This window comes from Sus scrofa, chromosome 2 (assembly GCF_000003025.6).
Source record: "Sus scrofa isolate TJ Tabasco breed Duroc chromosome 2, Sscrofa11.1, whole genome shotgun sequence".
In the NCBI taxonomy this organism is placed as follows: Eukaryota; Metazoa; Chordata; class Mammalia; order Artiodactyla; family Suidae; genus Sus; species Sus scrofa.
The window spans coordinates 67,887,516-67,899,985 of record NC_010444.4 but is presented as its reverse complement, the minus strand read 5'-3'; the positions used below and the strand labels follow the sequence as shown (position 1 = coordinate 67,899,985).

The following is a 12,470-nucleotide window of genomic DNA, read 5'->3' as shown; positions in this document are numbered from 1 at the left end:
TGACCATCTTTTCATAGGCTTGTCATCTATTTATCTTTGATGATAGTATGTTCAAATGTCTTTTTTCTTGTTAGAATCTTTTGTTTGAGTTATTATTGAGTATTGTTGAGGTTTTGGGCTTTTTTTTTTTTTTCTTTTAATGAATGGGTCTATTGAGGTATAATTGCCATACAATCAACTGCAGATATTTTAAGTGTACAATTTAAGGGGTTTTTCATTTTTTTTTTTTTTTTGTTTTGGTTTGGTTTTGGCTGCTCTGGCAGAATATGGAAGTTCCCCAGTTGGGATCAAAATCCACGACTCAGCAGTGACCCTAGCTGCTGCAGAGACAATGCCAGATCCTTAACTTGCTGCACCATAGTGGGAACTCCTAAGTGTTTTTTTTTTTTTTTTTTTTTTTTTTTAAAATGATGTAATTCTTTGTAGCCTGAAATACTTGCAAATGACTATTTATTTTTTACTTTAAAAGTATTTCAGTATTTTACAGGACAGGGAAACATAGCCATTATTTTGTAATAACTTAAATGGAGTATAATCTATAAAAATAGCAAGTCACAGAATTTCCTTCTGGTGCAGGGGGTTAAAGATCTGGTGTTGTCACTGCAGTGGCTCAGGTCACTGCTGTGGCTCAGGTTTGATCCCTAGCCCAGGAACTTCCACATGCTAAAGGGGCGGCCAAAAAAATAAAATCCTCAATCACTGTGCTCTACAGCCAAAACTAATATAATATTGTAAATTGACTATGCTTCAACAAAAATTTTTTTAAATATTTAAATAAATTAAATATTTAAATATTAAAAAAAAACTTTAGGAAGTTCCCTTGTGGTGCAGCAGGCTAAGTATCCCACATTGCCAAAGCTACGGCACATGCTGCAAGTGCATCACAGGTTTGATCCCTGCCTGGGGACTTCCACATGCTGTTTTGTGACAACAAAACAAAACAAAACCCCACCAAAAGTTCAAATTAGTATCACTCATTAGTTATCAGACAGACTATAGGTATTTATTTGAAAATGCAACTTGACCATAGCCACATTTTATCCAACTCAGAGTTTTAATATAAAATGACAAAAATAATGAATATTTAAGAATAACTTTTATCTTCATGCACTTGAAAAATTACATTAACTTAGCCTCCAACTTTCTATAAACATGTTAAGCATGTAATTGTATAATTAAAAGGCAAAACCAACAGTATAAAGTTGAAGTTCTCTAGCCCAGTGGCTCTACAATTTTCCACACATCAGCATCACTTGGAGGGCTTATTAAAGCACATTGCCAGGTCCCATCCTGAGAGGTTTTGATTCATACTAGGTCTAGGGTTGCAGCCTGAGAATGTGCATTTCAATAGATTTCCAGGTGATGCTAATGCTGCAGTATAGGAAGTGCACTTTGAGAAACACTACTTAGCTCAGTGAAAAGTACCACACATATTTATGCTTTAAATTTGTCATTAAGCCAGATTTACAAATAAAAACAGATTTTAAAAGTTGTTATTTACTGAAGTGCTTAGAAGCAATCTACATAATTGCTGACAGCTATTATTAAAGTCTAATTTGGCATGTCCTTGACACAGAACATAACTGGTAAAACAAATGTTATTATTATCCCTTTTAAACAGATCAGGAACTTGGGCTCAGAGTGCAAATCTTGTGTTTAAGTGACCCAGCCAGAATTTCTACCTAAACTGACAAAACCCCAGCAGTTGAGAACCTACCAGCATACAAGGCACAGTGCTAGTTACACAAGAAAAAGATGAATGAGATAGAGCCCTCTCCTCAGCGTACTCATTCTGGCAGAAGATGCAGATTAAACAAACAATAAGGTGCTTGAAGAAAAGCAGAGGGAAGAAAATTAACATCCACTTGAGGGGTAATACACACCTTTAGCTCTTAAACTGCAAAGCTCACAATTCAGAATTTGTTAGACTTCTACTTTTCCAACCTGTCTCCTCTCTGAGATGAAAACCCATGTTTTCATGTGGTCCATAAGATACTAACTTGGGAGTTTCAGAAGTAATACTGACTTCTTTCCCTCAAGACATGAGTAGTCAAAGGAATTTCAACAACTAAGTTTTGGTAGCAAAGTAAAAGTAATACAGCCAAGGAAGTATTAGCTAAGAAAACTGAGGAGCAACCAGACAATCAGAGGGGGAAAAAACAAAAAACAAAGAACAAAACAAAACAGAAATAAAAAGTCAAGAAACAGATATTTCAAGAAGGATTTGGTTGGAGTTCCCTGGTAGCTCCAGCATTGCCACTGCTGTGGCTTGGGTTGCTGCTATGGTGTGGGTTTGATCCCTGGCCCAGGAAATTTCACATGCCATGGGGGCAGCCAAAAAAGGACCACGTCATCTGATGATGACTTAGTTGTTTTCTTAGCAACATTAATTTCTTCAAATAGGAGAGTCTTTTTAAGCTGTTTAGTCCTAGAAAGTATTGGTGTTTGGGCCTTGGCATTTCCAGTCATGGCCCTTTTTAGATGATCTTTAAGATTTTTTTTCTCTTATTCACATCTGAACTGGTGCTACTTTTAGAAGAGGATTTGTCAATTTGCTGGGGTTGCTCTATGCAGTTAATGGGCAGTTCCTCATTCACAGTCTCATGAGGGGATGAGTTCCAGTCCCTCTCAGTGGATGCATCACCCAAATCATCTGAAGAGTTGTGCAAATTTTCAAAGAATAAAACTTGTCAAGAAGGTACATCATATAAAGATCAGCTTCAGGTTCAGCAGAGACATCTTCATGCCCATTCAGGTTCTTTTCCTGTTCATCCATTTTTTTGGGGTATTTTTAATTCTCTTTTAAGAAAGCTTTTCTTTTCTTCTTTTTTTTTTGCCACACCCATGGCATGTGGAAGCTCCCAGGCCCAGGACTGAACCCATGCCACAGCAGTGACCCAAGCCACTGCAGTGACAATACTGGGTCCTTAAATCACTGCACCACAAAAGAACTTCTAATGAAGCTTTTGTTATTTTTTTTTTTTTGCATTTGTTAAGGTAAAATAGAAACAAATATTATCAATGAAATATTCATTTTAAATTGGTAAAAACAATTATATTGATTTCCATCTATCATTCCTTATGAGGCTCATCTGTTTTTAATTCAGTAAAGTCACCTCTAGTAGTACTATTGAGTGTGTTGTGTTTAATGCTTTCTGAACGTAGATCATCAGTGGCATGGTCTGTAGCATGTTTCTATGTTCAGGAAATATATATATAGTGGCTGCACCCATGGCCTATGGAATTTCCTGGGCCAAGGACTGAATCTCAGCTACAGCTGCAACCTACCTACCCCTCAGCTGTAGCAACACCAGGTCCCTTAACCCACTGTACCTGGCCAGGGACTGAACCTGCACCCACCTATGAAGCCACTGGAGCTGCTGCAGTTGGATTCTTAACCTACAGTGCCACTGCAGAAACTCCAAGTTGCATATACTTTTGTTCCAGGTCATCAACTTGAGCTTAAAAAAGAGTTTTCAACAAAGCTATCTATTGTAATCACCAAACACATCCTCTTCACCATCAGTATTCTAGACTGGCTGCATGTCCACAGTTTTCCACCACTGGCTCCCAGCCACTATCTCCTCTTCCTCCTCTTTCTCATCACCAGGCTTAAGCTCAGCTGTGGTGGGGGCAGCAAAAATGCTCTCTAAGCTTACAATTTAAGTTTTGATAACACACACATCTATGAATCAATAATCAATTGTTTTCCTATATACCAGCAATGGAAAAATAGAATTTGAAATTAAAAACATGCCATGTGCATTAGCACAACAAAATATGTACGAGTTCTGTATGAGGAAAACTACAAGAGCAAGATCAAAGAACTAAATAATAGATACTTCACATTCACAGGTAGACGAAATATCAGTATGGTCAAGATGTCAGTTCTTCAACTTGGCTAATAGATTCAACCCAATCAAAATCCCAGCTACTGGAGTTCCCCTTATGGCCTAATGGTAATGAACCCAACTAGTATCCATGGGGACACCGGTTCAGTCCCTGGCCTGCTCAATGAGGTAAGGATCCCACGTTGCCAGAGCTGTAGTATAGGTCACAGACTTGGCTGGGATCCTTTATTGCTGTGCCTATGGCTGTAGCTCTGATTCCATCCCTAGCCTGGGAACTTCCATATACTGTGGATGAGACCCTAAAAAAGAAAAAGTAAATAGACCTATGTGTAGTTCCCATTGTGGCTCAGCGGGTTAAACCAGATCATTAACCCATTGTGCCACAGTGGGAATGCCCTCTTTGTTTGCTTGTTTGTTTCTGATAGCAGGATGTCCTTGTTTAAATAGAATCTGAACCAAAAAAAAAAAAAAAAAAAAAGACTGACTTATGGGGAGCTTATTCTGGTTAAGAAGAAGGGAGGGACAGTGACCCCACAAAAGAATCCATAATGGGTGAGAAGTGATGTTTGTGCTCCTTTTCCCTTTTTGTTGTTGTTGCTTTTTAGGACCACATTTACGGGCACATGGAAGTTCACAAATAAGAAGTGTAATCAGAGCGGGCCTGTGCCACAGCCACAGCAAAGCCAGATCCTTAAGCCACTGAGCGGGGCCAGGGATCCAACTGGCATCCTCATGGCTACTAGTCTGGTTAGTTACTACTGAGCCATGACAGGGACTCCCCTCCTTTTCCCTTTTGACTGCTCGTTCCCTTTCCAAAGTTTGGGTACCTCTACTTTTTCCTCTGGGAAGACCATATGGAGTCAAAGACCTAGGCTCAAGTACCAGCGGACCATTTTACTTAAATGTGTGATCAAAAGTAAATTACTTTACATGGCAAGCCTCTTTTGCTTAAAATAAATAAACTTGCCTGTGCTTCGCTCAACTCGGTGCCCGAGCTGCCTGGGCAATCCTCAGCCACTCTCTCTTGGCCCGCCTTCCAGCCTTACCCTGGCGTGAGAGTTCTCCTCGAATGATCCAGAAGCTGGAGCCTCAGAACCCGTCCCCCAAGGCTCTAGACCGGAAGCAGAGGCTCTCATCCGCGGGTTGTGTGATCTCTTCTGGAGCTGCAGCTTATCCTTTGGTGTCCAGTCCAGCCAGGCTCAAGCCCAGGTTGCGACCGTGGGTCTGGGAGCACCGTTCCAGAATGAGGAAGGTCAAGGGTAAGGTTTCCGCTCGGCTGCTCTAGGACCGCGACTACTGCCAGAGCTCTGTTGCCCTGGGCCTCTGGATGTCATCGTTTTTAACTACAAGCCCAGACATGTTCCATCCGCCGCTACTGGGGCCGCGGCTTCTCCCGTCTACTGTCTACCGAGAGACTGCTTGTGCTCAGGTCTGTCCCGGAAAGAGACGGGTACGGGGAGGATGCATCCGCAGGCTCTTTTCTCCATCACTTGCCCTTCCTCAAGTCAGACTTTAATTTTCCATAAAAAATGCTCTTTCTTGTCCCTCATTTTCTTTCGTTAATGACATTTCTTGTACTCATAGGTTGACGGAGATCTCCCCACTCCCCCCCTTTTTTATTTTCCCCTTAAACCTGGCTTACAGTTCATGATGTGTGAATGCTCCCTATCCCCCTGTTGATGAATGATTGAATCTTTTCCATCTGAACAGGCTTCTGCATGTTTCTTCATATTTCTGGACTTGGGATTTTAAAGTCGATTTTTACCCCTTAAGCTGTCGGGTCACATGTAATACACCTAGATATTTCTAACTGCCCCCGGTTCTATTTTGAGCCTTCGGAGCGTATATTTTGTACCCAGCAAGCTGCACACTTCTCTTAGTTTTCAAATAATCTACTTGTAGATGCTTTTGCATTTTTACATTTTTAAATATGGCCATATCCGTGAATATGGATTTGTTTATTCTTCCTTTACAGTCTTCCAATCTATTATGTCTCCACATCCTTGTCTGTCAATATACTGTCTGTCTCCTCACTATACTGTACTGTCTGTCACATGATTTCTAGGAGACTTTTTGTCTTTTTCCTGTGTCTCAAAGGCCTTCAGCTTGTCTCTAATAGTAAAATATTTGCTCTATGTTTTTGATGCATTTTTAGGTTTAAAGACATTTCCTTCTATTTCTTTTCCTTGTTTACTAAGATGATGATGATGATGATGATGATGATGATGATGATGATGATTTTAGGGCCACACCCATAGCAGGTGGAATTTCCCAGGCTAGGGGTTGAATCCAAGGTGCAGCTGCTGGCCTACACCACAGGCACAGCAATGCCAGATCCAGCCTTCAAATTTGTAACCTTAATTTCATTTTGGTCAGAGAACATATCTTTATAGAAATTCTTTGAAAGATTTAAGACTAGCTTTATAGTATAGCAGTGGACCAGTTTTTGTAAACAGTCCATTTATGCTTGAAAAAAAAAATGTATTCTCTGTTTATTGAGTGTAGCATCTTTAAGTGTTTTAGTTGAAAATCGTTCATTTAGTATTTAAATGCTGTTCTTTTTCCTCTGATCTATCCATTACTCAGAGTAGTATGTTAAAGTCTCTTACACTATTGGCAATTTGCCTGTTTCTTCTTTAATTCTGTTAGCTTTTTGTATGAGACTAGGTTACTAGAGTACACAACTTAAGAATCTATATCTTCCTTGTTAATTGAAACTTATGTATCTTAATGTAGTCACCTGTTATAGTGCCTTGTCTTAAAATGTGTGAAATTAAGTTAGCCAACAAACTATTTTGGTTAATATTTGCCTGGTACATTGTTTCCATTTTTGAGATGCGGTCTTTCTGTATTTTGTTTTTTAATGCATTTTATGAAGCAGCATGGAGCTAGAATTTATCTTAATCTAACATGGCAGTCATTGTTTTTAAACTATAGAGTTCAGTCCATTTATTTGTACATTTATTGTGGTTATTGATAGAGATAGTTTCACCTTCTTACATTGTGCCTTTTCTTTTACCTGCCTTTTTTTTTTTTTTTTTTTTTTTTGGCCTTTTTAGGGCTGAACCCTCAGCATATAGAGGTTCCCAGGCTAGGGGTTGGATCGCCGCTGGCCTATGCCACAGCAACAGCAATGCTGGATCTGAGCCTCATCTGTGACCTACACCACAGCTCATGGCACCGCCAGATCATTAACCCACTGAATGAGGCCAGGGATTGAACCTGTGTCCTCACGGATACTAGTCAGATTTGTTTCCCCTGAGCCACAACAGGAACTCCTATTTTACCTGCTTTTATTGTCTCTTTTCCCTACTTAATTTTCTTACCTTGGTAATAAGGTTTTTACTCATTACATTTTTTTTTTCTTCTAACCTGTGTGTTAAACCCTCTGTGTCCTTGAGTAGTTGCCCCAGCTATTTTATCATGCATACTTAAAGTCTAAAGCTAATCGGTATCTTTATTCTCTAATAGAAGAATACCAGGAGCATAAGACTTCAATCACATCACTCCCAATTTATATATTTTTGTTATTCAGTATTAGCATTCTAGCTTGCTTTTCCACCTCACAAATCATACATTGCTATTATCATTTTATATCATCATAGTTTACTTAGCTTTACCCATTTTATTTTTGTTCATTTTCCCTAACTTTTCAGTCATGCAAATGTCTATTTCTTGGAATACTGAGAATTTACTTTAGTGATGATGTCTAGATGGGCAGACTCTCTGGGGTCTTTCCTTTAAAAAGTCTTTATCTTACTCCCCTTCTTTTAAAAATTTAAGCTTTTCATATGGAGATTTTCAAGCACACGCAAAAGTAGTGAACATAATTGTAGTGAATTCTCATTTCTTCAACACTTAGCTTTGACAGCTATCAAAGATTGGTAAACCAATCTTGGATCACATAGGCCTGAGCTGTCTTAACATTAGCTGCATGTGGCTATTTATAAGTTAAAATTTAAATTAAATAACACTAGCCTATTTCATGTGCTCAATAGCCATATGTAACTGGTGGCTACTGAATTAGTGTAGTAATAGTGTTGAACAGTGCTAGTAGCCTAGTCACCTGCTTTTTCTTTTTTTCTGCAGTGTTTTTTTGTTTGTTTGTTTGTTTGTTTTTACAGCAAACTTCAAATATCATGCCCTTTCATTGGTACTTAATTATGCCTCTCTGGCTGGTACATAACCTTCACAGCATTTTTGTACCTGGCAAACTCCAAAGTTCCCTAGCTGTCTCCAGGATGTGGTTTTGAAGTTTGTTTGTAATAGGGTCCTCACATTGTTTTTTTTTGAATATATACCTCTTAAGTTTCTGTTTTATCCCCTCCTCCTCCTTTTTCTGTTGTTTTTTTTTTTGTTGTTGTTGTTGTTGTTGTTTTTCGGCTTACTGTATTTTATTATATCTCCATTGACTTATTGGAGATGTCAAGGCATTTGTCCTACATTATCGATTTAGGTGATTGCTGCTGCTTTATGTTATTCAACTCGTTTGTCTCTGTATTTCCTATTAAAAGTCTAGAAGCTTGATTCTATTCAGGGTTTGATTTCGTAAATTCACCCTTGAACCTAAAGAAGATATTTTAACTACATTTAGAATTTGGGGTTGATAAGTTGCTTTTTTTTTCAGCACACTGAGGGTGTCATCCTAGTTTCTTCTGGCATCTACTTTTGCTCTTGAGAGCTGAGATATCAATTTGTCTTTCCTTTTAAGGTGACCTGCTTTTTTTTTTTTTTTTTTTCTTTTCTCCTGTTTACTTTTAAGATTGTGGGGGAAAAAAAACTAAACACCAAAGAAGAAAATAAATCTAGGTGTGGATTTCATTTTATTCATTCAGCCTGAGATGTATTATGCTTCCTGGACCCAAAGGTTGGTGTCTTTTACTAATTCTAGGAAATCCATAGCTAGTTTCTCATTAAATGGTATGACAAATTTCTAGTCTGGTAGTTAATCCTTGCATTGAATTTCTAATTTCAGTGAGTCCATTTTTCATTTCCATAAATTTTGTTTCTTAAAACTGACCATTTCTAATATGTCTAACATGTCTTATTCCATATTCATCCAAGTTTCTCTTAAATTCTTTAAGCCTATATTAAATATAGTCTTTTATATTCCATATCCAAAAAGTTTAATATCTAAAGTATTGGTGCTTCCCCCCGCCCCCCTGGCTGTTTGTGTTTCGGCTGCTTTCACTCATGGTACACTGTATATCTGTGACTTACATTTTTTATTAACTGTGACTTCCTCCAACTTCTAACAGAAATTTTTAGCATTATCACATACCCCCAAATTAATATTTCTCAAAATCAAGTCAGTGGTCTTTAGCCAGAGAACACCAGGGATACACATTAATCAAGTTGAGTTTCTTACTCATTGCAAAAAGGCAGAATGCACGCTATGGTGAGGGTGTGCAGTGAGAGGGTGTTAGGAAAGACTTATGAAATAATTTTATTTTGTATACATTAAACATATAATTTTATAAATCACTGCTACTTCAATAAAAATAAATTTTAAAATTATTTTTTAAAAAAGGGGAACATTGTTCTTAATAGACATATTAGCAAATTGGATGATGTGTCTAACAAAAAGTCACATATCATTTTAACATTCAGGAAAGTTGTTTTAAAGGGCATCCAGGATGAAAACTACTGACTCAGAAGCACAATGCATTTTGGAATTATGTCATTTCAAGGATCAAGAATTGCTTATAAATGAATGTGATTTTTCAAACCATACTGCTATTCTGAGGGGCAGTGATATTTAAAATAAAATTGTAGTTTAATCCAACAGCATCTTTTTTTCCACTTTGGTAGAAAGAGCTACTTTTGAAGGCAAATTCTCTAGTTTTCTAAATAATTTCTTTGTCATCGTTGGGCATTTTTTAAACTTTATTGATGTCTAGTTGACCTCTGTCACTTGAGAACCTAAAACTGTGTAACTTAAAGGAATATATTTTAAGATGACAGATCTTTGTAAATTTAACTACGATGTCTTATATTTTAAAAAAATAAGGAAAGAACTGGGGCATGTATTAGATGATTTGGGGAGTGAATCCTGGCTTAGATGTTGTTAGGCAGTTCTGTGTTGGTTATCATAGTAAATCTTAGCGACAAAGGAGGAAAGCTAGACCAAGGCTAAAGTTATAATTGATAAACAAGCAGCAGTTACTCATATTAGCCAGAAAAGGGGGACGTTTGGTCATTTTTGAAGCCTAGATTTAATATTTTGTCCATGTTCAGGTAATCACAGAGCAGCCTTGCTTTTGTCTTAATATATCACGGTCACAGAGTGACCTTGTGTACTGTTGATATTTTGGGTGTTTGGTGGGAAAAAACCCAAACATACCTGTGAGTTCCAGGCCAGCTCCTCACAATATCCAGGCCTAGCTGAAAGTACCACGCCAGCTCCTGTCAGGGGTTGCTTGTCTTTCTCTCTCTTTTTTAATATTGAAACCAGGAATGCTTTTCTCTTTTCCACGATAACCTTATACCCTGTCTATTTTCAGTTTACCTCAGGTGTCTTTTTTTTTTTTTTTTGTCTTTTTTTGCCATTTCTGGGGCCGCTCCCACAGCATATGGAGGTTCCAAGGCTAGGGGTCGAATCAGAGCTATATCCAATCTCCTGGGATAGGGGTAGATCATGATGGAAGACACTATTAAAAAAAAAAAGAATGTGTGTATATATTCTGGATCACTTTGCTGTACAGCAGAAATTGGCACAACATTATATATCAACTATAGTAATAATAATAATGAGACACACTGGCATTCTATGCCTCCTAAAGTGATGCACGGAGGACAAGCATCAGTTATGTAATATTTTATCCAAAAATGAACTTTGTGAATCTAATCATAAGAAAACAATGAATGAACCAAAACTTTTGGCCTGGAATCTCCAAACCTGGGAAAATGAAGAAAAGCTGAGGGAGTTGTCCAGATTAAAGAAGATTAAATCTGGTTTTGATTAAATTTTAGTTTTGATCATTTTGTTTGTGTTAAAAAATGTCCCATGTTCCTATGACACCGACGTGTGTAGGAGAAAAGGGTAATGATGTCTGCAGTTTCAAGTGGATTCCTCTCAGTATTATTTTTGATGAAACACACACCCACCCCTACAGACAGAGAAGAGAGAAAGCAAATGTGACAGAACTTTAACAATTGGTAAGAGTGTAAGGAAGTTCATTTCATTTATACTATTTTTACAACTTTTGAGTTTGAAGTGTTTTCAAAATTAAAAGTTGAAAATAAACATCCCAATTAACTTTTCACCTATTATTTTTGGAGCCATTGATTGTCACTGACTAAATCCATTAATTCACTAGTGGTTGCAGAATGGTGACTTTTTGATTTTAGCATTTTCTTTGTAATAAATGAAGCTTCTGAACAACAAAAGACCCAGAATTGCCAAAGCAATCCTGAGAAACAAAAACCAAGCAGGGGGCATAACTTTCCCAGACTTCAAGAAATATTACAAAGCCACAGTCATCAAAACAGTGTGGTACTGGGATCAAAACAGACAGACAGAACAATGGAACAGAATAGAGAACCCGGAAATAATCTCTGACACCTATGGTCAATTAATCTTTGACAAGGGAGGCAAGAACAGAAAATGGGAAAAAGAAAGTCTATTCAGCAAGCATTGCTGGGAAACCTGGACAGCTGCATGCAAAGCAAAGAAACTAGAACACACCCTCACACCATGCACAAAAATCAACTCAAAATGGCTGAAAGACTTAAACATACGACAAGACACCATCAAACTCCTAGAAGAGAACATAGGCAAAACACTCTCTGACATCAACATCATGAATGTTTTCTCAGGTCAGTCTCCCAAAGCAATAGAAATTAGAGCAAACATAAACCCATGGGACCTAATCAAACTGACAAGGTTTTGCACAGCAAAGGAAACCCAAAAGAAAACAAAAAGACAACTTACAGAATGGGAGAAAATTGTTTCAAATGATGCAACCAACAAGGGCATAATCTCCAGAATACATAAGCAACAGCAAAAAAGCCAATCAATCAATGGAAAAATGGGCAAAAGACCTGAATAGACATTTCTCCAAGGAAGAGATACAGATGGCCAGCAAACACATGAAAAAATGTTCAACATCGCTGATTATAAGAGAAATGCAAATCAAAACCACCACGAGATACCATTTCACACCAGTCAGAATGGCCATCATTCATAAATCCACAAATAACAAGTGCTGGAGGGGCTGTGGAGAAAAGGGAACCCTCCTGCACTGCTGGTGAGAATGTAAACTGGTACAGCCACTATGGAGAACAGTTTGGAGATACCTTAGAAATCTATGCATAGAACTTCCATATGACCCCACAATCCCACTCTTGGGCATCTAGCTGGACAAAACTCTACTTAAAAGAGACACATGCACCCGCATGTTCATTGCAGCACTATTCACAATAGCCAGGACACGGAAACAACCCAAATATCCATCGACAGAGGATTGGATTCGGAAGAAGTGGTATATATACACAATGCAATACTACTCAGCCATAGAAAAGAATGACATAATGCCATTTGCAGCAACATGGATGGAACTAGGAGAATCTCATCCTGAGTGAAATGAGCCAGAAAGACAAAGACAAATACCATATGAT

At 38.0% G+C, this 12,470-nt stretch overlaps 1 protein-coding gene across 11 annotated transcripts in view; it reads left to right on the top strand.

Moving 5' to 3' along the window:
• LOC110259338 (zinc finger protein 177-like) overlaps positions 1–12,470 on the top strand; it is a 28,904-nt gene that overhangs the window by 7,879 nt on the left and 8,555 nt on the right. For 7 of the 11 annotated variants that reach the window (XM_021083761.1, XM_021083764.1, XM_021083758.1 and 4 more), the window contains one exon: positions 4,892–5,110. The exons of 2 other annotated variants lie outside the window; for them this stretch is intronic. In XM_021083761.1, the coding sequence (XP_020939420.1) occupies positions 4,892–5,110 (219 nt within the window). Of the gene's footprint in view, positions 1–4,891; positions 5,281–12,470 lie in introns of those variants that run through there. 2 more of the 11 variants (XM_021083769.1, XM_021083766.1) reach the window with 2 other exon arrangements.